The sequence below is a fragment of the Atractosteus spatula genome, chromosome 4 (genome assembly GCF_055471065.1).
Source record: "Atractosteus spatula isolate fAtrSpa1 chromosome 4, fAtrSpa1.hap1, whole genome shotgun sequence".
In the NCBI taxonomy this organism is placed as follows: domain Eukaryota; kingdom Metazoa; phylum Chordata; class Actinopteri; order Semionotiformes; family Lepisosteidae; genus Atractosteus; species Atractosteus spatula.
In genome coordinates this window covers 2,244,714-2,270,390 of record NC_142709.1, presented here as the reverse complement: position 1 = coordinate 2,270,390, position 25,677 = coordinate 2,244,714, and the positions used below count along the sequence as shown (strand labels likewise).

The 25,677-nt window shown below is 42.9% G+C and overlaps 2 protein-coding genes across 6 annotated transcripts in view; one reads left to right on the top strand and one right to left on the bottom strand.

Annotated features, from left to right (window-relative positions):
* Nucleotides 1-264: 264 nt before the first annotated feature.
* wdr3 (WD repeat domain 3) lies at nucleotides 265-16,331 on the bottom strand. 4 transcript variants are annotated; one of them, XM_088913198.1, is made up of 27 exons: nucleotides 16,267-16,331; nucleotides 14,588-14,793; nucleotides 14,035-14,244; nucleotides 13,458-13,576; nucleotides 13,185-13,263; nucleotides 12,855-12,950; nucleotides 12,283-12,378; nucleotides 11,366-11,467; nucleotides 11,024-11,121; nucleotides 10,019-10,117; nucleotides 9,466-9,696; nucleotides 8,383-8,476; nucleotides 8,096-8,197; nucleotides 7,581-7,666; nucleotides 6,953-7,091; nucleotides 6,242-6,298; nucleotides 6,032-6,132; nucleotides 5,715-5,826; nucleotides 5,351-5,485; nucleotides 5,208-5,258; nucleotides 4,625-4,690; nucleotides 4,079-4,171; nucleotides 3,907-3,957; nucleotides 3,522-3,565; nucleotides 3,284-3,412; nucleotides 1,516-1,609; nucleotides 265-1,065 (listed from the first exon to the last, which is right to left on the bottom strand). In XM_088913198.1, exons 2-27 carry the CDS (start codon nucleotides 14,759-14,761, stop codon nucleotides 910-912), a joined length of 2,814 nt encoding a protein of 937 aa, XP_088769324.1. In that variant the 5' UTR covers nucleotides 14,762-14,793; nucleotides 16,267-16,331; the 3' UTR covers nucleotides 265-909. The 4 variants fall into 4 exon arrangements, with proteins under 4 accessions (XP_088769324.1, XP_088769322.1, XP_088769323.1 ...); XM_088913196.1 differs by having other exon boundaries at nucleotides 16,200-16,297; XM_088913197.1 differs by having other exon boundaries at nucleotides 14,588-14,790; nucleotides 16,200-16,293.
* Nucleotides 16,332-16,878: 547 nt separating this feature from the next.
* gdap2 (ganglioside induced differentiation associated protein 2) overlaps nucleotides 16,879-25,677 on the top strand; it is a 34,289-nt gene continuing 25,490 nt past the window's right edge. For both annotated transcript variants that reach the window (XM_088912865.1, XM_088912866.1), the window contains exons 1-4: nucleotides 16,879-17,011; nucleotides 19,830-20,035; nucleotides 23,831-23,970; nucleotides 24,789-24,942. In XM_088912865.1, the coding sequence (XP_088768991.1) occupies nucleotides 19,854-20,035; nucleotides 23,831-23,970; nucleotides 24,789-24,942 (476 nt within the window). In that variant the 5' untranslated portion in view covers nucleotides 16,879-17,011; nucleotides 19,830-19,853. The remainder of the gene's footprint in view (nucleotides 17,012-19,829; nucleotides 20,036-23,830; nucleotides 23,971-24,788; nucleotides 24,943-25,677) is intronic.

Sequence of the window (25,677 nt, the reverse complement as noted above, 5' to 3'; positions counted from 1 at the left end):
TTAATCCACTGTGAGAAGCGCGATAGTGAAGAGTATGAGGCCTGTGTGTTTCTCCCCAGTGTGCACAAGAACGGCTACAACACACATCCAGGGATGCAGGTAGCACGTGATTATCCTGCCAGATGGCCGACGTGGTTAAATTATAGCAAAAGCTGCTATACCTCATGATACCATAAACAACTGAACATCCTATATTGTGTAAAAAGTGCATATGTAATGATTAAAGTTATATACTGTATGCAATGAGGTCACACTGCTGTTGTATTTATTATTGTTTGGTATTTGCACTTTGCACTTTAATAAAATGTCTTGACAGGTACCATTTACATGTTATCAGTTCTTTTCAATTCTTACATGAAAGTGGATGCTTATGTTATCTGCAACATCACGAGCAGTTTTAATTTACAAGCCAACCCATCACGCATACTTAAAGTAGGCTCACTCCGAAAATAAACTAGACGAATATACTGCAGAAGAGCTGAAGTCAAATTTCCCAGCTCCGCTTCAATGTGCACATTCCAGTTGGACTCTACGGACAACTGTTCTTGAGAACTGAAGTCACCATGCTCCACTGAAGCTTTACTCCAGAAATTTGAGTTCCTCGAAGCCATTGGCATCCCTTTATGGATTTCTTCAATAATTACAAGAGGAATCCCTTGTATTTACCTGGATACTTTCATCAGCAAGGAATGTTGTCACCCATCAACGTATTAGTTTGGTTACATTCACTATATACAACGATGCACCAGTCAAAAACATTTTGCCAATCAGAACTTGTAATTAAGTGAGCAAGACATGAAGTTCCTTAGAACAGACTTGTATTTCCACATTGTCAGACTAAGGACGTGACTGTTGAAGGATTTGTATACAAAGAGTAAAAAACTTCTAAGGCAATACTTCATTGGCAGCTTATGCAACAGTGAGAATGGCGTGCTCCCTCTTCTTTCTTTTTCTCTTCTTTTCCTCAAACCGGTCTGTAGCATCAGCAAAGAAAGTCACGTCTTCTTTGTTCTCAATCTCCCGCTGAAGAAACTGCAGGCCTGCTATGTTAAAGCCAAGAACATCCTGGCAGAAAAGCAGGACAGTGTCAGATCTCCTGCTGAGAGTTCTTCACAAGCTTTCACACAAATATCTCATAAACCCTTAAACTGCTGGTACTTTGTTTGGAGAGCTGACTAGGAGTAAAAAAACATTTTAAAGTATGACTACCCTCTCTCTACCAAATGCAGGTGTATCTCAGCAAACCTTCATCACATATCTGGCCTTGTTTCATATCTGCACAAAATATTGGCAATATAACAATACCAACACAAACTGGTTAATCATCTACAATTGAAAGCATTTAGAAATCCTGCAGTATTTTTTTCTTACTGCCTCTTCACTTTCTGCACTCTCAATAAGAACCATATAGTGTCCGTTTCCTGAAACGGTTTTGCAAACTTTAACAATTACAAAGTAAATTTACAAGATTTCAGTGATCGCTTCAGTACTGGCAGATGGGAACCCAGGTCTCACCCTTATTTGTCGGACTCTAGAGATGGTGTTTTTCCTTAGATCGTCAATCACCGCTAGCAGCATCTGACTGCTTGTGATCTGCCCAAAGTGAATCCTGAAGAAACATCAAGCATGATTTCGCTAGTTTGTAATGAATGACAAATAAACGTAATACCAGAATGCAAATCAGAGGAGGCCATTCAGTCATTCTTGCTTGTTGGGTCCTTTGACAGCTAAGTGGAACTAAACCTCTTTTTTTCAGCTTTTTCTTATAAGTGTCCAGAGTTTGGGCTTCAGCCACTTCATTGGAAAGCCTGTTCCAGACAGTCACAGCTCCGAGAAAACAAGCGATTCCTATTTTTCACATGAAATAACTTTGCTTTCAGTTTCCAAATGTTACCACAAGTCCTTGTGTCATTACAGAGTGTTTGCCACTCCACCTATTTTCACAGTACAGCAAATTCAACTAGTCTTCTTACTGTACCAAAAACAATTGTGCCACTAAAGATTACGCAGTTTCCCCTTGGTTAACAAGCTCTGATCCTCCTATGGATACCACATGGAGAATCTCTCTCACAAGGACTCTCTGCCTCAGCACCTGCAAGCTTCTGTCCGCTTTGATAAAATCAGGAACCCCAGTTTTCAACTCGTGTTTTAGAGACTGAAAGAATACATAAAAAGATACAATATTTTAATATCACACTTTCCCGCTGGATCTATCATATCTGCTTTTTTATCCATACGTCGTTGTTTTGATTAAAAGACTGGAGCAGTAAGATTTTCTTTCCTAGTTTAGTGCATTTACAAACTGGGTTAAGAAGCAATCATTAGCTATTTAAATCATATCAGTTTCAGCTTCTGTATTCTCCATTACAATATCTCAGTTTATGTGTGCAAAGTTGACACCTCCCACTAATATAACATCACCTCTGCTACCCACCATCACGAATGCATCAGTTACTTGTGCTGGTGTCTGCCGTAGGTGACTGATCACACACACCTACTATATTTTTAAAGACCTTTAAAACCTTTTTAAGAACAAGTTTTTATCTCACGTGGATTCTACTGTCTTTACCCTCTAGCTTGGAGTTTAATTTTTGATATGTAGTACCATATCACCACCTCTTCTGTCCTGCCTGTCTTTCCAAAGAAATCTGTAACCGTTTCTCATCCTATCCGTGCCAAGTTCCTCTTCTATTACTTCTATGATGTCACAATACTCCTGCAATCAGAATCCTAATACAACCATGCATCCATCCAGCCATCTTATCCAGTACAGGATCGCGGGGGAGCCGGAGCCTATCCCGGCAAGCAGAGGCGCAAGGCGGGGTGCCCCCTAGACAGAATGCCCAGTCCATCACAGGGCACACACTCACACACACCAGGCCCACCAGGAAACCAGAGCACCCAGAGGAAACCCACACGAACACGGGAAGAACATGCTAACTCCACACAGACAGCACCCCAGGAGCTGAACCAGGGCCCCAGCTCTGAGAGGCAGCAACGCTGACACCTGTGCCGTCCTCCAGTATAAACAACAGAACTCATTCTTCTGACAGTCCAGATGACTAGACTTAGCCAAGAGCCTCTATCTGATTGGAGTCCGGACGTCACACCTGGATAACGTCTCCATTATACATCTTCCATTATTTCTAAAGCAGCACATTAGAACTTGATACAGGCAGGTGGTCCTGGAACCGGTCCTGAAACGCCAGAGCTTCTCGTGCCTTCGGATTTACAGTAAGAAGCCGACTCAGCCACAAAGAACCGGCGGCAGAGCACGCGGTACCTGAGCAGGAAGAACAGGCAGCGGCAGACGAGCTCCACCTCCAGGCCGCCGCGGACGAACTCATTGAAGAGAGACAGCAAGTCTGGGACGTAGGAGAAGGGCAGGACCAGGAGAGACTCCTCCAGTTCGCTGGTGGGAACACACAAAACACGCTGAAGCACTGTGTGACTCGGAGACTGGACTTAGACACGGCACAGATAAAGATCCTTTACTGGACTTCGAAAAAATATTCTCCTACCTGGATCGGACTTTCCTGATCACATCTAAGACGTACTGAGAGGGCTACAAAAACCAAGCACACAGGACAGAACAGTATAGAATTAATTTTTGAGAATTAACAAATTAACAAATTAAAAATGTATACTGTTTGCATGAAAATCTCAAGATGTATATTATTGCCATATATTTCATTGAAACCCGATTATCCTGAATAAAGCACAAAGTTAAACTCACATCACCTGTAACAGAAGACAACAAGCATAACGGTGCAGTTAAATGAAGCAGCAGAACATCAGGGCATGAGGTTTACAAACATTTACCTCCAGACTTATTGTCACATTTCACAAGCTACGCAGTTCTTGCAAAATACGCGCATTTAAAGAAATTAAAATATTCATAATTACCGAGATGTTTCCAAAAGCAACAAGGATGGGGCTCATTGTAGGCGGTGGCAACTTTAAAAAAAAACAACAAAATACGTAGGTTAATTCTTATTAATATTTAACAGCAAAGTATATTATTGAACCACCAATTCTCAAAATACACCAAGCAAAACGGAATAACCTAACAGTTCACCTTTCTGCCCGCTGCGCTGCAGGCTGCGCTGTGCTCCTCCAGCTTCCTGGTCTCCTCCCGGTAGAGCTCCAGGGCTTCCATGATGCGCTCAGCCTGCGGAGAGAGCCATGTCTGTTTCAGCCGTGTCCAGAGAGCAGCTGCAGCAGCGAAACACAACCGGCACTGCCCGTGGCAGGCTCAGCAAGAACAGCCCACACATCGCCCTGGGCACGCAGGCAGAGAGGACAACCATGTGGGACCCAGTGACAAGACGTCCCAGTTCAACACGCATTTAGGAAATAAATAAACAGCAACAAGTAGGAAGTGTACAGAACATGAAAGTGGAAAAGCTACAATTTGCATGGCACTCCTGCACAAGCAAACACAAGTGGAAGTGAGCTGAAAACTGAGAAACCAGCAACAAGCTGCTCAGCCATACTGCTCCAGCCGATACCCAGGCATCTTAAAAGAAACAACCAGGTGAGATCCTCTGAACTGCTAGCTACTAGCAGGTGCACGGGCCAGAGGGGTCGGACGGCCCTGTTCGCGGTTTGTATCCAGACTCACCGCTTTGACAGTTTCAATGGTCTTCTTCCCAGCCAGGCCTGCCTCACCCTGGGTCTCCCCTGGAACCTGAGGATTGAACCGCAGACGGTGAGCGTGTGCGAGACGAGAGACTCAGCTCAAACACAAGTGGCTGCTCACAGTGCTGGGGCTACAGCACTTCCCGAAAGCTCCTCTTTTCAGACCGCATCTGTGGTCCCCCTGGTCCCGTCCAGCGCGACGACAAACATTTGTCCTTAGCACTCGAAAGGATGAAATGAAGGCTATGAACTCTGAAGTCACGATCATGACATTTTTCTTTATTTACAATGCAAAATCACTTTAAATTGTTGTTAGTATTTCGCATATCTCACATTGTGCCTTGTGAAATATTTTACTCCAATAGAGAATGGTTGCCACAATTGCATTTTTTCTATTACTCTGCTTACTACATAGTTTAATTTAGCTGTAATGGGCCAAAGAAATTGTGATACGTCATTTTACAAACTGTGACATTTCTATAATATTACTTTGGACCACAGCAACAATATTCTGCATAAAATAAGCACAAAAACAGAAGAGGAAATGGAAGAATTAAGACTCTTACCACTGGCTCATCGCCTTTGGCCAGGCTCTCTTCATATTCCGCCTCTCTTGCCTTGAGAACACACAAGAAGCAGAGATCCACAGGTGAGCTATTTTTTGTCTCTGTTCCCTTGCGGTCTGCGATCGTCTCAAACGGCACCTCACCATTTCCTTCTCCTCTTCCAAGATGATGGGCTCTCTGGTTCTCTCCCACAGCCGCAGTGACTTGTCGTGAGCTGAGGACACGACGTAATCTCCGCTCGGGCTCACCGCCAGGCACCACACCTCCCGATGATGACCCTGACCACAGAGAAGACAGCGCTTCCTGAAACACAGCCGGGCCTCCACACTCTGTAGAGCTCGCAGCCTGTTACAGGACACTGGGAGGTACTAACCAGTACATGTAGGCCAAAATAGGGACTCTGCGTTCTGCAGAAAGTCTTTGCAAAAATGTACCATTTCTTAAAACCCCATTTAAACCCTCTTTAAATTGAAAAACATGTCGTTATAGATACTGTATCATCATCACCTCTAGCGTCTGCACATGCTCAAACTTGTCAGCGTCCCACTGTTTGATTTTCTTGTCCTTGCCCGCGGTGAAAAACAGGTGGGTTTTAGGTACAAACTGCAGAAACATGACACTGCAAAACACAGAGAAGAAATCAGATCACCGAACCTTCCTGACCTTTAAAACACTGGATTGTGGTAATGAAAGAAACAGAAGTATGATCAAAATAATACTGTGTAATAACCTATTCTATTACATAAATAGTGCACTCTGTAGATACAAACGTATTATTGCCTACTGTACTAGTTCTTCTGTTTAAAAGACACTCATGTTCATACCTGTCATCATGGGCAAAAAGTGATCTGTGACAATCTCCAAAGTCTAGACCCCAGATCTTGACATTTCTGTCCGCAGAGCCGGTAGCTATCAAAGCGCTATCCTAAAACAACATATAAGGACTTTTAACTCCATGGGTAAAATAAAGTGTTGTACGCATCACTTCAACAAATCCTTCAATACAATGACACAACAGAAAAACGAGCACTTACATGGGAAATATCCATGCAAAGCACAGGTAGTTTGTGTCCATAAAGAGACAGAAAAAACTATAAGGAAAAAAAAGAGAATTAATAAACAGCAAACTAATTATTTCAAATACTGACAAAATAATGTAATTTTAAGCATTTAATTAGGAAATAGCTTAAATGGCAGTATTCAAACAACATGGTATACAGAAACCAAAAATATATATTCTACTTAATACAACAATATATTATACAGCAGGAGAAAGAGGAGAACAAGGAGGTTCGATGCAGGGAATGCTTATTCAAGCACAAATCTTAAGTGAGCTCGACCAAAATCCTGTTCACACAATGTTTCAGATATAACATACCTTAGTATACGCTCAAAGAGTCATTTAACGCCACTGTACGACTCGCCTAATAGATACAAACCGGAAGGCATTTCTAGATCTGAAGTTCTGCTGTTGCCAAGGGATTATCGGTTACCTTTCATGCTGACTGTGCTCTGATAATGCTCTTTCCTGGATCACACTGAGTTGCAAATCCAGTACTCACCATGAAGATATAACTGGAGAAAAAAACATCCAACATACTATAGTATGCAACGTGCATTCAGGCCTCTGCTGTCCTGGAGACGCCCTAATTAATTTTATTGTCATTCGTTACTTTTTTGTCGCGGTTACACTGAAACCTTGTTAGAAATGTGGAACTCAGGGAGAAACGTTTCTCTGCTCCCACCTTGAGAGTGTCGGCGTAGAAGACTTTCACGGTGCAGTCCAGCAGGGAGGCGGCCAGCAGCCGCTGGTCTGGGCTGTAGCGCACACACAGGACGTCCTCGTCCAGCTGCAGGGTGCGCGTGTGGCTCACCGTCAGCCTCCTGACAACACACACGGGGCAGGGAGGTCACACAGGCCGCGCCCCAGACTTGCGACAGAAGGACGCGCCCTGCACACGCACGATTAAAAAGCTCGCTGCCCTTCTGGAACACCAGCTTCCACGGGCCTCACATGTTTCAAAACAGCCTCATCGGCTCAATGTATTCTTATCCAAAATCAACATTAAACTGAAGCTACCAAGAATTTGTCTTTCGCTTACTAAATTTGAATCAGGTGAGGGTCACATCCAAATAAAACACTCGCATGCAAAGAGTAATTAGGATTGTACCACAGATGACGCCACAAAACAGATTAAATCGGTACCAGGTGAGGTTCGTGGTAGAACCTAAATAATTCAAAAGCTTCAGCGTTCGAATCATAACCTCCTTTTAAGTGCATGAACATTCCCCGTGTATTGTGAAAATAATTTGATGGCCATTTATGGGCTTTTATTGCTATGGTGTAGTTTAGGAAATTCAATTGTTTCTTACTTTGATTGTCCAGACTCCTTGTCCTTCACCAGCTCAAACTGCCAGAACTTGACAGTCTTGTCAGCCCCACCTGTCACAATGCCTCTCTGAAGAGAAACACACACAGTGAGCTGCCCAGACAGGCACAGGAACCCCAGCACTGCCACACTGCTTGTCTGAGCAGCACTGGACGGCGAAAGTTTCACTTTTAAAGACCAAGACCAGGAGAGTCATGCAATTAAAAAGGCAATGAAGACTGATCACATCAACTTTAAAACTTTTTAATTAACATGATTAAAATCACCATAACACTTTAGCCTTTTCTTTTTGAAAAAAAATTAATTACTTTTTCCAAGTCAAGTCAGTCACGAAATATCAAATATAGAATGCGGATTTTAAAAAATTATTCTTAGACTTAGGCAGTGGCGAATTTAGATGTGACAAAACTTTCAAGACAAACTTCTCTGGAGCTATTACACAGATTTCTCTTTTTCAATTTTCTTGTCTTAGAGCAAAATAAAAAATGCACAGATTACCTGATCTGGAGAAAGACAGATGGACCACAGTGCGCCATTGTGGGCGTCTGTGGTCTCCAAAAGGCTGCCGGATGCCAGGTCAAAAATCTGGATCTTCCCACTCTGAAGACAGAACCACACACAGGACTTGAACGCGACAGGCTTCACAAATGCCAAACAAATGGCAGCAACCTTGTCTTGCAAATAAACCCCATGTTTTCACTCTGACAAAACCATTTCAGGGTCACGAAGGTGATAAATAAAGGATTCTGGGGACTCAGCTGTTCACCCCCTACAGGAAACATTACCTTGGTGCCAATCACGATCTGCCGGTCCCCGGGGACAAAGAGGGAGCAGAGGGCGTAGTCACAGGCCATCGTGCGGATCACCTGCAGAGTCGACCTATTAAAAAAAAAAGCTTTTCTCCAGATGTGACTGTATTACCCAGCCACTTTCAAAGAACCTTAACAGCCTTGTCCTGTCCCTTACTGATGACATTCTGCCCAGGGAAATTAGAAATGCAGACTATCCAAGCCACGAGGACCACAGGTGCAGCTACTGTACAGACTCCTTCGGCAGCCAGTAGCGGACTGATCCGAGGAGCTCCTCCAGCTCAGTCAGCTTGTTTCTTGAAAGGACCGATGACATGATACTGGCTTCGATAACCTGACTGGGTGGCCTGTTCCATACTCTCACCACCCTCTGTGTACAGAGGTGCCGGCTGGTCTCCGCTGTACAGTAAAGTGTTTTCTGACTTGTTTCCCCTCGTGTCCCTCAGGTGCGCATTTCTCCGTGGATCCTGAGAGATTCACGGGGCTGACTTTGTCTGTGCCTCTGATGTTTCTGAATTCAAAGGCTCTTAATGTTCTAGATTTCAGATTTTTTAAATGGATAAACTCTGAGCCAATGATGTGTAAGCACCACCCGCTGGGCTTTAAATTAACCCAGAATGCATTTCAATAAACATCAGAGTGCTTTGTACTGAATGAAATAATGTCTTGCTTGTAAGGGGACTTCTCACAAGCATTCCTTCAATAGGACTGTCCTGTCCTATTCCCAAACAAAGATCACAAGACATGTATCTGTATGCATTGTTATGTTGGATTGAATGAGCTTCAATATTTTCCATATTGTTCATTCAGCCTTCACATCTCATGTCTATTTTACATCAGCCCTGAGGCCTGTAGAGAAATGCAGCTTGATTTCACTGGGGCTGATCATCCTGTGCCTAACTGTGTCAGTCGGAGTAAAAGCATCAGTAGCTCATATTTTAAACTGCGCACGGAGTTGAGAATCTGTGATTACCGTGGCGAACGTGGCGGGAACACACTCCACGTTTCTGAATCCTTTGTGTCTGGATGAATACAGCTATGTGCCCCCAGCAGGCTCACCTGTTCCAGATTTTGACGGTCTCGGCGGAGGCCGACAGGACGGCGATGTTGTCCGAGCTGAAAGCCAGGGTGCGCACATCAGTGCGATGGCCGCTCAGGGTGAGGCGAGCTGTTTTAGTGCCCTCTGGATTCCTCTCGGTGGTTTTCAAGGAATATGACTCCACTGTATTGTTCTGGAGGAGCAGAGCCACCTTCAGCTCCCCCGTGGGGAACAAAACACAGTCCACAGACCTGAAAGAAATGCAACGAAGCTGTTAATACGGCAAAGCTATTGGATGGAGGCAAGCTGGGTGGTCAGGATTCAAGTTCAGAAACTCATTTATTTACAAGTCTGCAGGTCAAAACAGCACGATATACAGCTATACAGCTGTATTCAGCAAGAGCACCTTGTTTTCTGGAGTCCAGATATCCTGTTGCATATTCGAAAAGGAGAGAGGAACAACATTTATATGATAATCACTTTGGTGATTAATTCAAGTGCTGCTTTATCCAATCAAATAACCGTTGAGCGATACGAGTAGGAGAGGTGTTTCTTCCCAGCCTTTGGACTGACCTGATTTTGGCAGAGGCCTTAATGTGGGTCAGTTTCTGGATCTCATCCTCCAGCTTCCTCTCCACCAGCTCCTCCGCAGTTTCCTTCCCGTCCTGAGACCTGAAACCAGTCCAGTGTCAGAGCCATTGCTCGCTGCATTCCCCAGATCTGCCCTGCACCCCTGCTGCAGTACTGCCGCTAAACACGACACCAGGGGAGCTGGCTTTTAGGCCAGCGTGGACATCAGGGTTGTTTTATTCGAAAGACATGGACAAGAACTCAAGCACAAGGTCCCTCGTTTTTCCATGTCTTGATAGCCTAGGTTTTGAACACGGGGTACAGAAGTGTGCAACTGTATATACAGCGCGTACAGAAAGTCTGCACACCCTTTCCAAAGTAACACATTTCATGACTTAACAGGCAGTAATCAAGACACATTAAATCATACTGCATTTATTTACTGAACCTCTAAGTGAAGACTGTTCTGCAAAGTAATTACGCATGAACACGTGGAAAAGGAGGGTGGGTAATGTGCAGACCCCTGAATTAGTACTTGGTGGATGCACCTTTTGCATGAATTACAACCGTTTATTCTTTTTGGATAGGTCTGTACCAACTCAGCACACTAGATTTGCAACGGGACAGGTAAAGGTGATGTTTTGACTGTGGAGCCTTCTTCAGAACCTTTACTTGTTGCTTCGCAGGCTACGCATGCAACACATGCTGATGCAGCTGCCTACATCAACACCTAGATAGGGCCGCGTTTGCACTTCCCTACTCACAGAACCACTCCAGCTCAGCTTGCAAAGTGGCCCATGAAGATAAAATAAATTCCGATTTAATGCGCCTTGATTTCAGGGAATTTTAGGTCACAAAATGTATTACTTTAGAAATCGTGTGTACACTTTCTATTGGCACTGCATACATAAGGGCTCTGCAAGCACTGAGCCTGATGCATTTTAATCTTGAAGATCCAGAAAAGGAGAGAGTTGTAAAATACAGCATACTGGTTTCACTGCAACTCACTTAGCTCTTTTCTTTGCCTTCTTCATTCTCTTCTCTAGTCGCCGTTTAACCTCAGCTTCTGACAGGACATGGAACAGCTCCAGAATTGCATCAGTTCCCTGTAATGACAGAAGGCCCCATCCTCTCAGTGCACGCCCTGTGAAACTCTGCCTTTACAAACACTCTGGGGTTGGAAATGGCAAAAGGAAAAGCTAATGAATGTTTAAAGCTGATTAAAATGAATAAAAACCATAGGACAAAAACTTTTTGAGTCTGCAAATTGGTTTTAGCTGATGTAAGGAAATGAAGAATTTATTTCCGTCTGATTAAAGTCCTGGAGAGCACAGACAAGGTGGGACTCACATGACATGCTAAAATTTTGGACTTCAAATCAGTTGTCATGGTCACAACCCTGTCCCTTCCATCCCTCAGGACTGATCCGGCCTTCTGACAGTTCAAGATTCGCTGAAAGACAAAGATCGTGCTCATAACAATAACCAAGATCATACTGTAGGAACAACTGTTTAGCTGAACAAACAAATCTGGAAAATCATTTTGAAAATATACTGAAAATATTGAAAGAACACTAATATGCAAGATTTTGTCAGGAACTAATATACAAAATACATATAACATGGCAATCATTTAAAGATTAGTGATAGCAGTGATACAGTGGTTTATTCCATACAGGATTAAAACTGCAAAGTTTAATGTTGTGAATGTTTGGCAGATATAGATGCCTAGATAATCACAAGGGTTACGAGCAGGGAACTGAGATTATTAGCGTTCAAGTAATAGCCTGAACTTAATGTGTCCTTTATTTCTCAAACCAATAAATTCTAACTGGACAAAAAGCCTAAATCAACACAATGAAGAGCCAAAGAATGCAAAGAAGATATTCAGTGGTATACGGACATAGACTGTGGTGCTGCTACTGGTGGACCAGTAGGTGATGCTCTTCTCTCTGCCTCACTCATTTCAAATAAATTTATGAGTGGAGTCTGTGCGTCTGTGTGCCCAGTGACGGACTGGTGTCCCGTCCAGGGCGTGTGCATCTGTGCGTGCCCAGTGACGGACTGGTGTCCCGTCCAGGGCGTGTGCATCTGTGCGTGCCCAGTGACGGACTGGTGTCCCGTCCAGGGCGTATCCCACTTTGCCCCTGTTACTTGCTGGGTAAGGCCCTGGGTCCTCCGTGACCCTGTACTGGATAAAGCGATTCTAGAAATTGTGGTTGGATTAATAATTAATTGGTTCAAATATGGATGATTATTATCATTAACCTCTGTTGGATTCTCATCCAGCTCCTCTTCCTGATCATCCCGATCATCCAGCAGTGCTTTTGGTTTCTTCACCTCTGGCTCCCCCTGTTCCTTGTTCTGAGATGGAAACAGATGCATTACTGTGCGGCAGCAGGACTGGTGCCCTTGCAGCTCTGCTGCTGTTCGCTCGCCATATGGGAGATGTTATAAACGTCTGAACAAGCAACGACACAAACAGCTACAGAAACATGGATAAAATCACTTACAAGCCAGAATATAAAGAGCATCCTACTCAAGGTCTTGTGAAGATGACATAAACAGAAACCTTCCTCATAGCATACAAACATCATGCTGGAATATCAAACAGTGGTCAGCGAGGACATGATGATGAGAATTCTATATGTTCTGCTTCACTTTTTAAAAAATTGCCAAGTATCAGTTTGCCTGGTTGAGAGCATTTACCTTTTTGGCACATTTTTTTAATAACTATTTAAACCATGACAAACTCCACACTGAACCTCCTACATTTAAACACAAAGAAGGCAAAGACAGGTTAGCTGTTGTCATAATCAGAGCTTTAACACCTGTTTTACCTCCTGCAGGTAAGTGATGTCCCAAGATCTCAGCTCACTGTCGGCTGAGCCAGTGACAATCCTCTTCTCCTCGTTTAACAGCACCATTCCCCACACCTACAAGCAGAAAAGGCTTCAGCAATCAATTCACTCCGGCTGCACACATTAGTACACCTTAGCACTGTTCCTGAAAACAATCAAAACTATTTTAATTAACAAAAGCTCAAGTAAAGAGTTCTATATATAAATCGGATCAACCACAATGAAGACAGAAATATCAGTGACAATGCCTGTTATCTGTGGCCTGTCGATGTATTTCCAAAGTTTTGTTTAGCTAAAAGGAAGCCTCACCTCACTGCGATGTCCAACCATGGTTTTAAAACAGTGCTGTGTGTCCAGATCCCACCATTTCACAAAAGTGTCCTTGGAACTGAAATAACAACAGCAACAGTAAGGCAAAACACAGTCATAATTATGTCCCCAAATGATCACTGACCATTACAGCAGAGCAAATAAGAAGCTTGAAGTGCATACAATATCTTTAACAGTCTGCAAACTGCTAACAGAAAATAATGAGGTTTAAATTGTAGATCCCCCTAAATCAACGGCTTTAATAAGCTTTACCTTGTAACGAGGAGATTCCTGCTCTTTAGGAACAAAGCTTGTGTGATGGCGTCTTTGTGTCCCTTTAGGCGGTATAAACCACATTCATTGATCACATCCCACACGATCACATCGGTGTCCTGAAGTGCAAAGGAAGCCCAGGCTCAGTTTACTGCATGCACACTTTTCAACACTACAATGAAAAGGCTCCAGGGACTTACTACAACAAAGCAGTAATGCTTTGTAAAAATACTGAATGTTTTAACTTTACTTTCTCTATGACAGTTTAAGTGTGATGGCCGCACAGGCTTAAAGAGAACGTAACTGCATACTTCTAAGATTCAATCTGATTTAATAAAAATTCATATCCCAACAAAAGGGGAGGAAGGGTTTATGCATCGTGCTATAAAACAAAGACTTGATAACAGGAAATAAAGCACATCTAGAGGATTTAAAGAACAGCATCTGAGGAGAGCACTGTGATCTAAGAGGGTTGTAAAGACGAGCAAAGGCCTGGCTTCTTTGCCTGTGTGCACAAGTGGCAGAAGAAGGTGAAAGGCCAGAAAGAGAACTGGTGTCTCGTAATCGATTATCTTACCTTGGCACCTGACACAAGTCGCGCACCGAGCTCATCATATCTAATGACAGTGACAGCCGACTTGTGGCCGTTGAATGACACGTTGCTCTCTCCACTGAGGAGGCTGAAGATCCGAATAGAGCCATCCTCGTAGCCCACGGCCAAGTGGATGCCATCAGGAGAAGGGCAGAGGTAGGTCACCTCCTGCTTATTACCCTTAAGAATAAGAACCTGAAAAGGCAGGAGAGGGTTGATGTTTGCCGCAATAACCCATTCAGACTTCTGAACTGTCAAAAAACTACCCAGATCTCACAAAATCAAAGGATCAGAAAAATGTTTTGCTGAGTGAAGCCTAACTTCCACATATCAATACATGAAAATGGCAGCAGTGCAATGTCATAAAACTAAAATATTCTGTGCCAAACACTGAAAAAGCTAAAAAGACCTCTTCACAATACTGTGACACAACAAAGTTTCAGGATTAGAGGAATCTTTTGTGTCACATATTTCCCTCAGAAAAGAAAATGAAAGGCTCGTCAGGAAAAGGAAAATGCTTGTATGATCCCCTCCTCACCTTCTCTGCTTTGCGGACGTCCCAGATAAAAACATGCTCGCAGGCTGCGACAGCTACGTATCGGCCCTTCTCTCCTCCTCTCAGGGTCACATAAGCGATGTTGGCCTTCTGGCTCCCTATCACACCGAAGACAGCACTGGCAGCAAACCGCAGGTACTGCTTCGTCAGCCCCATGGCAACACAGGCTGGCCCCCCGCACTGAGCTGCTGCAGGCGAGGCAGAAAATCAGCACAACAGACACAAGCAGGAGCCATCTGCAAAAGTCAATAACCTGCTGCACCAGGCTGCACCCAACCAAGAGGTAGTTAGACAGCAACACCAAAAAGAAAATCATTCAGCACTGTTTGAAATGTGGCTGATCTAGTCATTCATGGTTATCCTTTCAAACGGGAATGCATAATAGGCGAAATTATCACTATAGTAATTCGGAAACAAGGGAAACTTCAATGCAGTCATTGAATTAAGCCAGTAAGAGAGTACGTTTCCATTCCCAACTGAAAAATAAAAGAAACACTGGTCACTGCCCATTCAAAGCTGTGCTCAGTCAGAGCACTAATGATGCGACAGATCCTCCTGTCAATTCACTTGACATGAACGAGGATTTAAAGTGGCTGGAAAGGATGAACCTCAAGTGGTCTGAATAGCTGAACCATGTCTTCGAGCAGGGGACTGAAGTTAGGCAGGTGTGGAGCATGACTGGGGTGAACTGACCACGGCCTCCGCCATGAACGAGCAAGGAAAACCAGGTGACTTAAAGCAGGCATCGCAGAGCACTGTCAGAGGGAGAGACGTTTCCCGTCTCAACGTAAAACAAACAGTACATATTCAATGGAAAACATTTGACGTACTCGGGTTTTAAGAAAAGCAAATACAGCAGAAATGCACCGTCTTCGGGCAACTGACGAACAGCTCTCATGATTACAAGAAATATCAATTATGACATAAAGGTTCTTGAAGATCGGCGGCACTAGACAGCCAGCAGAATCTGCGGTGTGACTAACAGTGAGCGCACCCACACACACCCACATGGAAAAGCAGTATTATCGCCAGAATCATAGGTCGTGAACACACTGGGTCCTGCAGTGAGGTTACCAATCCCGGTCCTAGGATTTGGGATCTTAATTTCAGCGGAGGTCTTTTCTAACACGAATCCTTCATTCGGCCAGAAGGTTGCTTGGACAGAACCTCTGCCGAGCTTTTTATCGACCCAAAGCTTTGGAGATTTTAAATCGCCGGAGAAACGTAATACTTAAAAGACAACCTCCTTCGCGATTAGGAAATGAAAACAATCAAAGAGTTCCAAGTCGCAACTATCATTAGGTCCATATCGGCTCAATTACTGGAATGAGTGCTCAGGGTAAACACAAACCAGCAGGTAATGTGGTTGTGCCTTGTGTTTAACAACGAACTTCAGGAAAGCAACACACAACGCAGTGAATGCACTCTATACAGCAACGGCACGCTGCACAGTGTGAAATCTCAAGACATGCGCCCACAGGCGCTAGACGGACCCACGTGTGTAACACAGCAAGGACTTCTGAGCAAGCCGAGAACAGAAAACGCTCAGATTATTTCGGCACGATAATTTAATGAAGGCGATATTATCACTTACTTTGTGATGTGGAAAGGCTGTGTGCTCTAATTCGTCTACTGCGGGTATTTATCTCGTACAAACCTACCAGCTCGGACCGAACTTCCTGCGCCGAGACCCCGAACCAGGAACCTGGTGAGGCGTTTGAGGTCGATCACTTTGTAATCGTTCAGATGAGTTAAGAGTGCGGCATGACATCACAATACGTAGCATAACCTTTTATATTACTGCATTTTATGATAACATATATAGACACACGCCGCGTGTTTCATTTCAGCCTTTCTGTTTTCTTGCTCTTTATTCGTTTTTCACTTTCTGGTGCAGGATGTTTTTCATGGTTTGATTACTCTGGTCTGTTGTTTTATTTGCTACAGAAGGGATTGTAAAACAATTACCATTTCATTAGGGAACGAAAAACTGAATATTAAAACGATAGACATGAATTTAGGAGTAAAAATATGAAGATCAGGTTTTCACATAATCAAAAATGGATGCTTCAGATGGCTAAAAGTGTGATTTTTATGTGAGGTTTAATGGCGTGTGTTTTTAGACTAGTGAGTACCACCTAAATGATCCCTAACCTCTGTGCTTTTAGGAAGTGATGAAGTTTTTTATTGTGAATCATCTGACTGGGAGCACAGCAGGTATCTGTAGTAAATGTGATGGGGATTATAATTGCCAAATTGTGTTTTTGCAGAAGGATATGAAAAAAATAACCCAGCGCCGTTGGCGTAACTGTTACGAAGACCAGAAAAATGTTTTAATTTAAGAGCAATTCAACTTTGAAGTCGCAAGAGATTCTTTTTTTTTACAGTATTTTGGAGAAAAGACTGGTAAGACCCACCTCTTAACGTGTTCTTTACATTTCTGTTGCAATTAAGATTTGGGATGATAAAATGAAAGATGAAATTCCCATCGTCGTAGTCTGATAAATTGTATTACACAAGGTGTAGAATGCTACATACGGAGTCCTGCTATTTTAGCATATAATGGTGGCAGACAAGTCATTTAGTGGTCAGTGTGGCTGAGCTGAGTTTTTATAATATTTTAAATAATAATAATAACAATAATAATTTTGACTAGTGAGTTCATGGCTACAAGCGCGTATTTTATTCCAGAGGCTCAGTAAGCGTGCTCAGTAATACTGATGCATTTCGGAAACAGGCAGTTCTTTTCGGAAACGCGTTACAAAGTTTCACTGTTCTACGTAAAAATCGCACGCCGTCACTCCGCAAAACCTACACAAACAGATACAACCAGTACCTTTTAAAACCCAGGGTTGTAGAGCTATTCCCCAAGTCATTATTGGAATTCTTTAATGACGTTTTCTAATGATAGTCAAACCGTGCCCATGTTTTTAGATTAGGGAACACTACGTAGTATTTTGATGTAAAGACACAACAAATGCGTATTTGCATATTCGCACAGTACACGATGAAGGCTGTAGTTCTGAAGTTTTAAAACCAGCATATTTGATAGCTGGGTGGAGAGCTGCAAGGAAACAGTGAAATAGCATTGAATCCGGGTTGTGTAAGAGCAAACTAATCCGAGGTGGCTGTTATTTAAACACGAATGGTTACATTCCAGTAAAATCGTTTACTCTTTAAACTATTTTAAAGTGATTTCATGTGGTATGCAATGCTAACCTAAATTTACGTAGGTTATTTGTATACATTTGGGAAATAAGCACGCTTAACGCAGACCCTAGCGTTTTAAAGGATTGCCATACGTACTGTGCGTGTCTTCGCAGTGCTTTCACGGTTAATAGAACGGCCTTTAACAGAGCATGGGTTATTAATGACAACAGTGTAGGGGACTCTGAACTCCACACCAGGGGGTTGTGGGTTCGAGCCCCAGGTGGGACAGTGCAGTCGTACTCTTGAGCAGGCGTTTCAATAGACTGCTCCACCTACAGAAGATGCCATCGCTGGGCACGAAAGGGGCAGAGCTGAATGTGATGTGCTACAGGGTGGGGTTCGGTAGACTGCACTGGTGTAATTAGCATGTCTGTGCTCTGCAAATAATAATGTCAAGGAGGTTGGTCACTTAAGATTGGATTTGGTTCATTTCTGAGTCAACTACAAAGTAAATAAGGCTCAATGAAAGTGTTTCTGTTTTGCTGCTATAATAAGTTTACTGTGCGGCGTGCCCTTAAAATCTCATTGGTGTGCTGTAACGTGGTTTCTGAGCTGGCCAGCGATCAAATGAAATACATCAAAGTCTGATGGTTACATTTAGTTTTTTTTAGTTGAGCATTTAGTTTTTATTTTCCACTTTTGTTAAGAAAATGGATAAATCACAAGACCGTTTTACCTCATAGATTGAAAAGAGCAGAAATAGAAATAAATGTTATAAATTGGGTAGTTTGAGAACACAAGATGTTTAAATTTGTATTCTGCAGAAGGCTTTCCTTCAGAGGATCTACAAATACTATATTTTTTCACATGGTGGATATAAAAATGTCTAGATCTACATTAGATTCTTTTTTTATCTTCATATGTTAACTTACAATTCTAGCAGGTCATCTTTCTCTATGAGAATGTAAGAAGGCTTCAGTGGCCATTCCTTCCCATTCAGCTTGTTAGACAAATCGGTCATAGGACACATTTATTCTAAGAGTTTTCTCATCTTAGTCACTTGCAGAAACCCACAGGGCAGCAATCTTGTCTGAAGAGAACAAGTACAGTGTATGCATTTTTCTTGAAAACCTAAAATAAACCACTTTATCTGCCAGGAAAATTCTAGTACTATCTTGAAATAGGACTGGCAAATTTTGAAAGAGAGAAGAGCATTCACAGAGCCACAGATTAATTTATTATAGCTCTCTGGCATTATAACAACTCCTTCAGCCACACAGAATGCAGCCTAAATAGTTCTTTAATTCTTTAACTCCTGTGTCTTTTGGTACACCGATAGTCAGAGTTTGAAACCTAAGCTTTCCAAGGTGTTAAGAATCTTCAGATCTAAATCTCTTATCTCAAATTGATATTAGAGAGCCGCACAGAGTTGTAGATACAAGCCTGGTTTCGAACTGGTTTTTGATCTTACCACAACCTGCCTAAGAAAAGGTGAATTTCATTGTGTCTGTGATAAATGATACCTACTGGCTTTGAGAGTTTTAAAGGGACAAAGTGATACTTACCATGTCAAGGGAAATACCCTAATAATTTTAAATGTCTATGTACTAATTATCCCTGTTCTCCTTCTCACCACAAGAATTGAGACTTTAAAATCTGCACTGCTGGTTTGGAATGATTACATCTGGAACAGCACTTGAAGCTTGAGATGTATTAAATAATAAAGGTTACATAATCTAAGACAAAACATTTCTTTGAGAACAGCGATTATTATTGTTAATAAGTGCAATTATTTGTCTTAGGTTTGCAGTATGCGTCCTTTTTTTTCCACAATGCCTGCTGTAAATAGATACCAATATTGAGGGTCAACACCGCAGCTATGGTGTGTTTACGGAGTGCAGTCCGTTTCTGTCTCCGAGTCCCAGTTTGTTTCCATCTCTCTGGAGCCGGAGAGCAAACCTTCGGCCTCGTCTTCTCGCAGTCGGCGCAAGTGCAGACTGAGCCCTCTCTCGCACGGACGTCTCCCAGCTGCCTGCACTGGCCCTGCTTCTCTCTCTCTCCCCCTGTCGGGCAGGCAGCGGCGGCGGCGGCTCGGCCCATGGACCCCCTGGGAGCGCGCTCGCAGTTCCTGGACGTGCAGACCCTGCCCAGCTGGGACCAGCCTCAGGAGGGGGGCGATGAGGCGGACGGCCATCGGCCCTGCAGCCGGGCCAGCCAGGACAGGCCCCCGTCCTCGCCATTCCCACACAGAGACGCCATCAACAGGAAAATCGTCCTCTTGTAAGTTCGCCCGCTCTCTTATTCTGGATCGGCCACGCTACATCGCCGTTTGACTTTGTGCCCCAGTGCTTGCCGTGGGTTTGTCAGCCAAACGGATGCTCGATGTACATTTAATAATGCATAAAATGTGCATATAAAAGCAATCTGTTTACTTAAGGGTTACTAAGACACAACAGATATCCAGATTAGGAAGAGACAAAACAAGGATTATGCATTTAGCATAACACCAGTTATAACTGACTCATTAATCAGTCTCATGTAAAAACTCAACATTCAGATACCCAAACAAGTAAATAATTTCATAGAGGTTAATTCAGTTGATATAAAAATGCCTTTAGTATAGCAGCTGAATTCTCCAGATTTGGTCGTGTTGAAGAATGAATTGTACTCCTCCAGCAGCAGCGGGTTTGTAACTCTGCCCAGAAGGAGCAGGGCGAGAGGAAGTCCTGCTGTAGCCTTGCACTGTCAGTCAGTCCTCTCCAGTGGGACATCTTGGTGAGCACGTTGCTGAACACGGATACAGCTGTTGCACAAAGGTAGCTGTTGATCTGGGTGAGCCAGTGATGGAGGAGAAGCTCGGTGAGCCTCCAGCCTAGCGGATACTTCTCTGTTTTGAAATATTCCGGTGTGTCAACGAAGGTGCAGCCGTTTTGTTCCGGTGATCGAGCGGGATGCACAGTGGCGGCGAGCTGATTGCAGGGTCTTGCTGCGGACTATACTGTACCTCCCAGGCTCTCTTCAGCTCTGCGCTTCAGACACGAGTTTATAAACTTAAGATAATCAGAAGGAGCATGTAAAAACTTTTCCAAAATAACCACAGTATGTAACCAAATGAAAGACTTTGATGCTTAAAATATTTAGGAAGAAAGTAGAATACTGGTGTGTATTTTTTTTTAAACTACCAATACCAGCCATATACGGTTTACATAATATGTTTATGTTCCGAAATTAATATCGTTTATGACCTTCAGACGTGTTATGCTCCTCTTCTTTTTATGCTCAGCTACTAAAATTTCCCTTTAGTTGTAAAATTCCTTATAAATATTCAATACTAAGTGGATTAAAACATGCACAGTAAGGAGATTAAATAATTAAATCATTTCACTAACAACCAATGCACCACAAGTGCCCCTGTCGGTCATTTTGGCCAGCCAATCACATACCGCGGTACACCGCAGTGAACTGTGGGTAACTGCGCACGGTACGGGGTTGTACCATGCATTTTGAATGGCTCCATCTGAATACTGTACCTCCCAGGCTCTCTTCAGCTCTGCGCTTCAGACACGAGTTTAAGTCCCAAGCCTTCGCCAGCAGTAGTGGCGTTACGTGGCATTGTTTGCCGCCAGTCAGGTCTTGGTTCAGGGGAGAGAAGCGAGTTAAGAGAGGCACGCAGGCTTTTGAACAGGAGGAATCGCGGCTGGTGATTGGCTGTGATGTCACCAGGTGGAGTGGGTCTCCCTGCCCTACAGGTCCCTGATTGGTTGATCGTCTTCAGATGATCTGGACCATCGTCCAGATGTGCTTGTGGCTCTGTTCTACACCTCCAGGCGCCAGAGGTGGACGTGCATCATGGGAAGCACTGTCCTGAGAGGTGCTGCTTATCAGTCAAGCTCAAGCTTGCATTCCAGCACACGAGGGTCAACAGGATAAGGGGCCTCACTAAAAGTCCACAGCAACACTTAATTCTGTAATTTATTAACAAGCTCTGCTGCTACATTAGACACTGAATTTGGGAACAAGTCTGGAAGAATGTCATTGTATACCTTAATCATTTAACTGGAATAATCTGAGACCAGTCACATTATCGAAATCCATTTGAAATGCATTTCATGATGCCCTGTGCACAGAGTAGTAACTCGCAGAGTGCACTGACAAACTTTATCTGCTAGAGTAGCTGTCAGCTCATGTCTGCTAGATTGCCCTTGTAAAACAGTGTGTAAAGCACAGTGATCTTTGCATCTGTTGATTTGACAGATAGATGCTGTCAGATGTTTGGATCCATTCTTCAATTTGCTTCTGCTCGAATCATTGAGAATATTATTTTCTCAGTTGATTTGCTGTAGGAATTCTCCTGTCATTCATTGCATTCGTTGAAAAATGTGTGTAGGCTGGAGTGGTCAAGCATTCGTGCATTTTAACGACAATATTAGCATGGACCAGAGCATCTGGTGAATTGTAACTGATAGGTATCTGTTCCAAGCTTTCTCTTTTCTGTTGTTTTTAGAGGGGACTCTCTCTCACCAGAGTCAATTGCAGACTTTTGTTTTGTGCAATTTTGTGATGTTAAATGTCTGTCTATTCTTCTCTTTCGAGGGGTGCAGTCATAAATTGCAAGTTTTTCCAAAACAATTACATCTGCTGTTGTATAGTACACCTGGTGGAGGTTATTGTGCTCATTCACTTACAGGTATATAATTGCTGTTTCATATACCGTAGCTCATGTTTAATTTACTTGATGCTTGTATTTAATTGAGCTAGTATATTGAAGGACGGATGTTTGCCCTTTATGTCTTCTGGCACATCCTGTTGCTGTTACTGTAACATGGTTTTTACAGGACAGGGCTGTTAGCCTTGTGCCCAGCCTCCAAGGAGGACCTGGCGCCCGTATCGGGAAAAGGCCGAGCCATTCGGGAAACAGTTTTGGCAAACCAAAACTTTTTTTCTCTTTAACCTCTCTCTCATATAAGGGTTATTCCCAAAAATTGCTTGATAACTTAAAAGCTTTCAGGTGAGCCTGTATTTTCTGGGCCTGGCAAACAAATCCAGTTCACTTTCAGTGTCAAGACAAAACATGTTGTAATCCCATGAGTCTGTGCTGCTGCTCGTAGGCTGGTATTGGTCAGGAGGGTCACATGTTGTAATGGGGACATACTACTTGAAAGCAGAAAATAGATCTTTACATTTGCTTTTTCTTATTTTTCAGAAAACAAACCCACTACCCTGAGATTCAGTCTCACACTCTACCAACAGAGCTAGGCGTGGTCCCCCTAATACAGTATATTGATCCACATCAATAAACTCAAAATATAACTTTCTTTTGTTTTTATTCTATTTAAAATCTAAATCTTTTACTTAGTGTCTGTTCTTGAGGCCCTTTATTTTTTTATCTAATGTTAAATTAGAATTAAAAACCTGGCTTTGAACCAAAAACACAATTCATAAGTAATATTTTAATTGCCAGATTTCACTTTTTACTACAGGAAATAAAAAAGAACATTTGAAATAGATAAAATGTTGGTACAGTTTTTTATTTAATCAATTTTCATCAATATCCCTTCGGGATCAATAAAGTCTTATCTATCTATTTTATCTTGAACTCAATCCCATGTGATTTTAAAATGGCGATTTACAGGAATTTTCATTGCATCTCAAGCACACATTTTTTTCTGTCATACCAGTGCCACATAAAGCTATGCGACTGTTTCAGTGTTTAAATAGCTCTCCTTGCAGGCTGGCCTGGAAGAGATGACACAGTGCCAGGATTAGTCACAAGATAGTTGAATGCACTAGATGTCTGCCTTTCAGGTTCAAGTATCATTTTCTGTGAAAAAAGCAAAGGAACTGAACAATTGGTGTGATTCTGGAATAATTGGTGCGTAAAACATATAGCCAAAAAAATGGTTCCAGCTCGGAATCAATAAATAATCAAGAGTGTGGCTCAGAATGCTTTTGACAGAGCCAAACATGTTTGTGCATCACGCTGCGGCCTCACCTTGTGCATCTGCAAGAGGTCAGGAATACGTCCACGTTCAGGGGCTCCCGCTTCTGTCTTACTGCCTTACTGGGTTTTTCCAGCAACGGGGACGTGGCTCTCTTGAACTGCACTGCCATTGTGAACACGAGCAATGAAACCCTGACGGACAAGAACCCGGTTGCTGACAGCATTCACAGACACGCGGGCCCGGAGCTTAAAGAGGAGCTGCTCAAGCTGAAAGGTTGGTAAGGCGGCTCTGAGGAGTGGGAGTCTGCTGGTTTTATTCGCGTCCTTCTGCAGGCAGGGAGTTCAGATTCCTAGTTTGGAAACTAAGCTAAGCTGTCATCCAGACCGCTTAAAAAACGAAGGGCAATATTGTGATGTGCACAGAAAGTCTGTACTCGGATTCTTATGTTCTCTTTCTGTGATGCATTGAAATTATATGATCTCATTGGACTGAATTGTTGTTCTTGGACTTGATGGATTTTAACATCCTAGAAAAAACATTCAGCATTTGGCGGTGCAATTCGTCGTTTTCTGGAAGACATGCCGTTATACCTGCGGCCAGTCTGGAGAGTTTTGCAGACAAAGCAGTTGTTAAGAGGGGGGTCATTAAGCTCCTCTGGCAAAGTGGTACCGTGTTTTATTTGCTTAGTGAATAATTTATTCTATTCTCTGTGTTTTTAGAAATCCATTTAAATGTCCATTTAAATCTTAAACTCAATCAAATGTGAAAAAAGATATTAAAGCTATGAGAAAAATATTTTTTATATCACGCCACTGTTCATACTATTTCTAGCAATAGATAAAAATTAAAAAGGGGGAAAATGTGTATATGTATCTTGGTGTATCATGTGTCTGTGTTATCATAGTGTTATCTACAAAGTCTTGAAGAATAAGTCAATATTCTTTGCTAAATTATGTAAATAGATGGTGTGTTATTGGGTTTGGTTCTGTATTGCCTTTTTATCTGCTTCATCTGGTGCTTGCTCGTCACCCAGAGGTGTTATAATATACAGTAGCTGTATATTAAATGTTTTTTTTTATGGCTCGTGTTAGGGTGCCGCACAGGTGAGGCGAAGATGACCAAGGGGTTCAACCTGGCCGCGCGCTTCATCATTCACACCGTCGGGCCCAAATACAAGGCAAAGTACCGGACTGCGGCGGAGAGCTCTCTCTACAACTGTTACAGGAACGTCATGCAGCTGGCCAAGTAAGACTGCGCGCCTCTACGGGGCACGATGCGGTTCTGGAAAGATCGGATGTGCTGCAGCCTTCCTTGCAGCAGAATCTGCCTCCGTTTGTACTGGTGTCCTTTTATTATCTCTTTTTCCTCTCAGTTCTGTTTAAACCATTTTTATCACCTTTTTCTTCCCCCTCTTTAAATAAATTCCTCATTGTAATAAAATGGTTATACCCTACTCAAAGTCGCAACTGCTGTGTTGGTGCCAGGATTTTAATTTACCCTCCTCCTCGTGACTCCTAAATGGAAGACGACGTAGTCTGCACTGTACACGATTCAGTCAGCTTTGCACAGTCTGAAGAGGCCTTGGGCTGATGAACATCAGTTAGGCTTATTAATTACACTAAGCCATGCATTACATTGCTGATTAATGTTGAGGCCATAATAGCCTTGACGTGGGAAATTTGTATTTTCTAAACAGAATGAGATTAGTTTTCTTCCTAACTGCCCATGTCTGTTAAAATGTCTTGAGCAAGGACAGAGAGCGATTGCAATCAAGAGGCGTCCTAACAAGCCCACCGTTGCTGTTCTATTACACTGAAATGCAATTAAAGCTGTCATGTAGTTATGAAGAAAGGGCATTGCTAGAAAAGGCAAGCACCTTTAAAAGGTTCTTAAATCTCTTAGCATCCTGAATGGCTCGGCCTTTTCCTGATACGACGCTGTTTGTGCCTGGGATTCTCTTAGGGTTGGGCACAAGGCAGG

Excerpts from the sequence above, each read along its gene's own strand:
- wdr3 (XM_088913198.1), bottom strand. The coding sequence starts at position 14,761 with ATGGGGCTGACGAAGCAGTACCTGCGGTTTGCTGCCAGTGCTGTCTTC. Across the intron at positions 9,697-10,018 it reads AAGGCCTCTGCCAAAATCAG|GTCTGTGGACTGTGTTTTGT; the intron begins GTCAGTCCAAAG and ends CATTTCTTTCAG. Across the intron at positions 1,066-1,515 it reads CTAGAGTCCGACAAATAAGG|GATGTTCTTGGCTTTAACAT; the intron begins GTGAGACCTGGG and ends CTTTTCTGCCAG.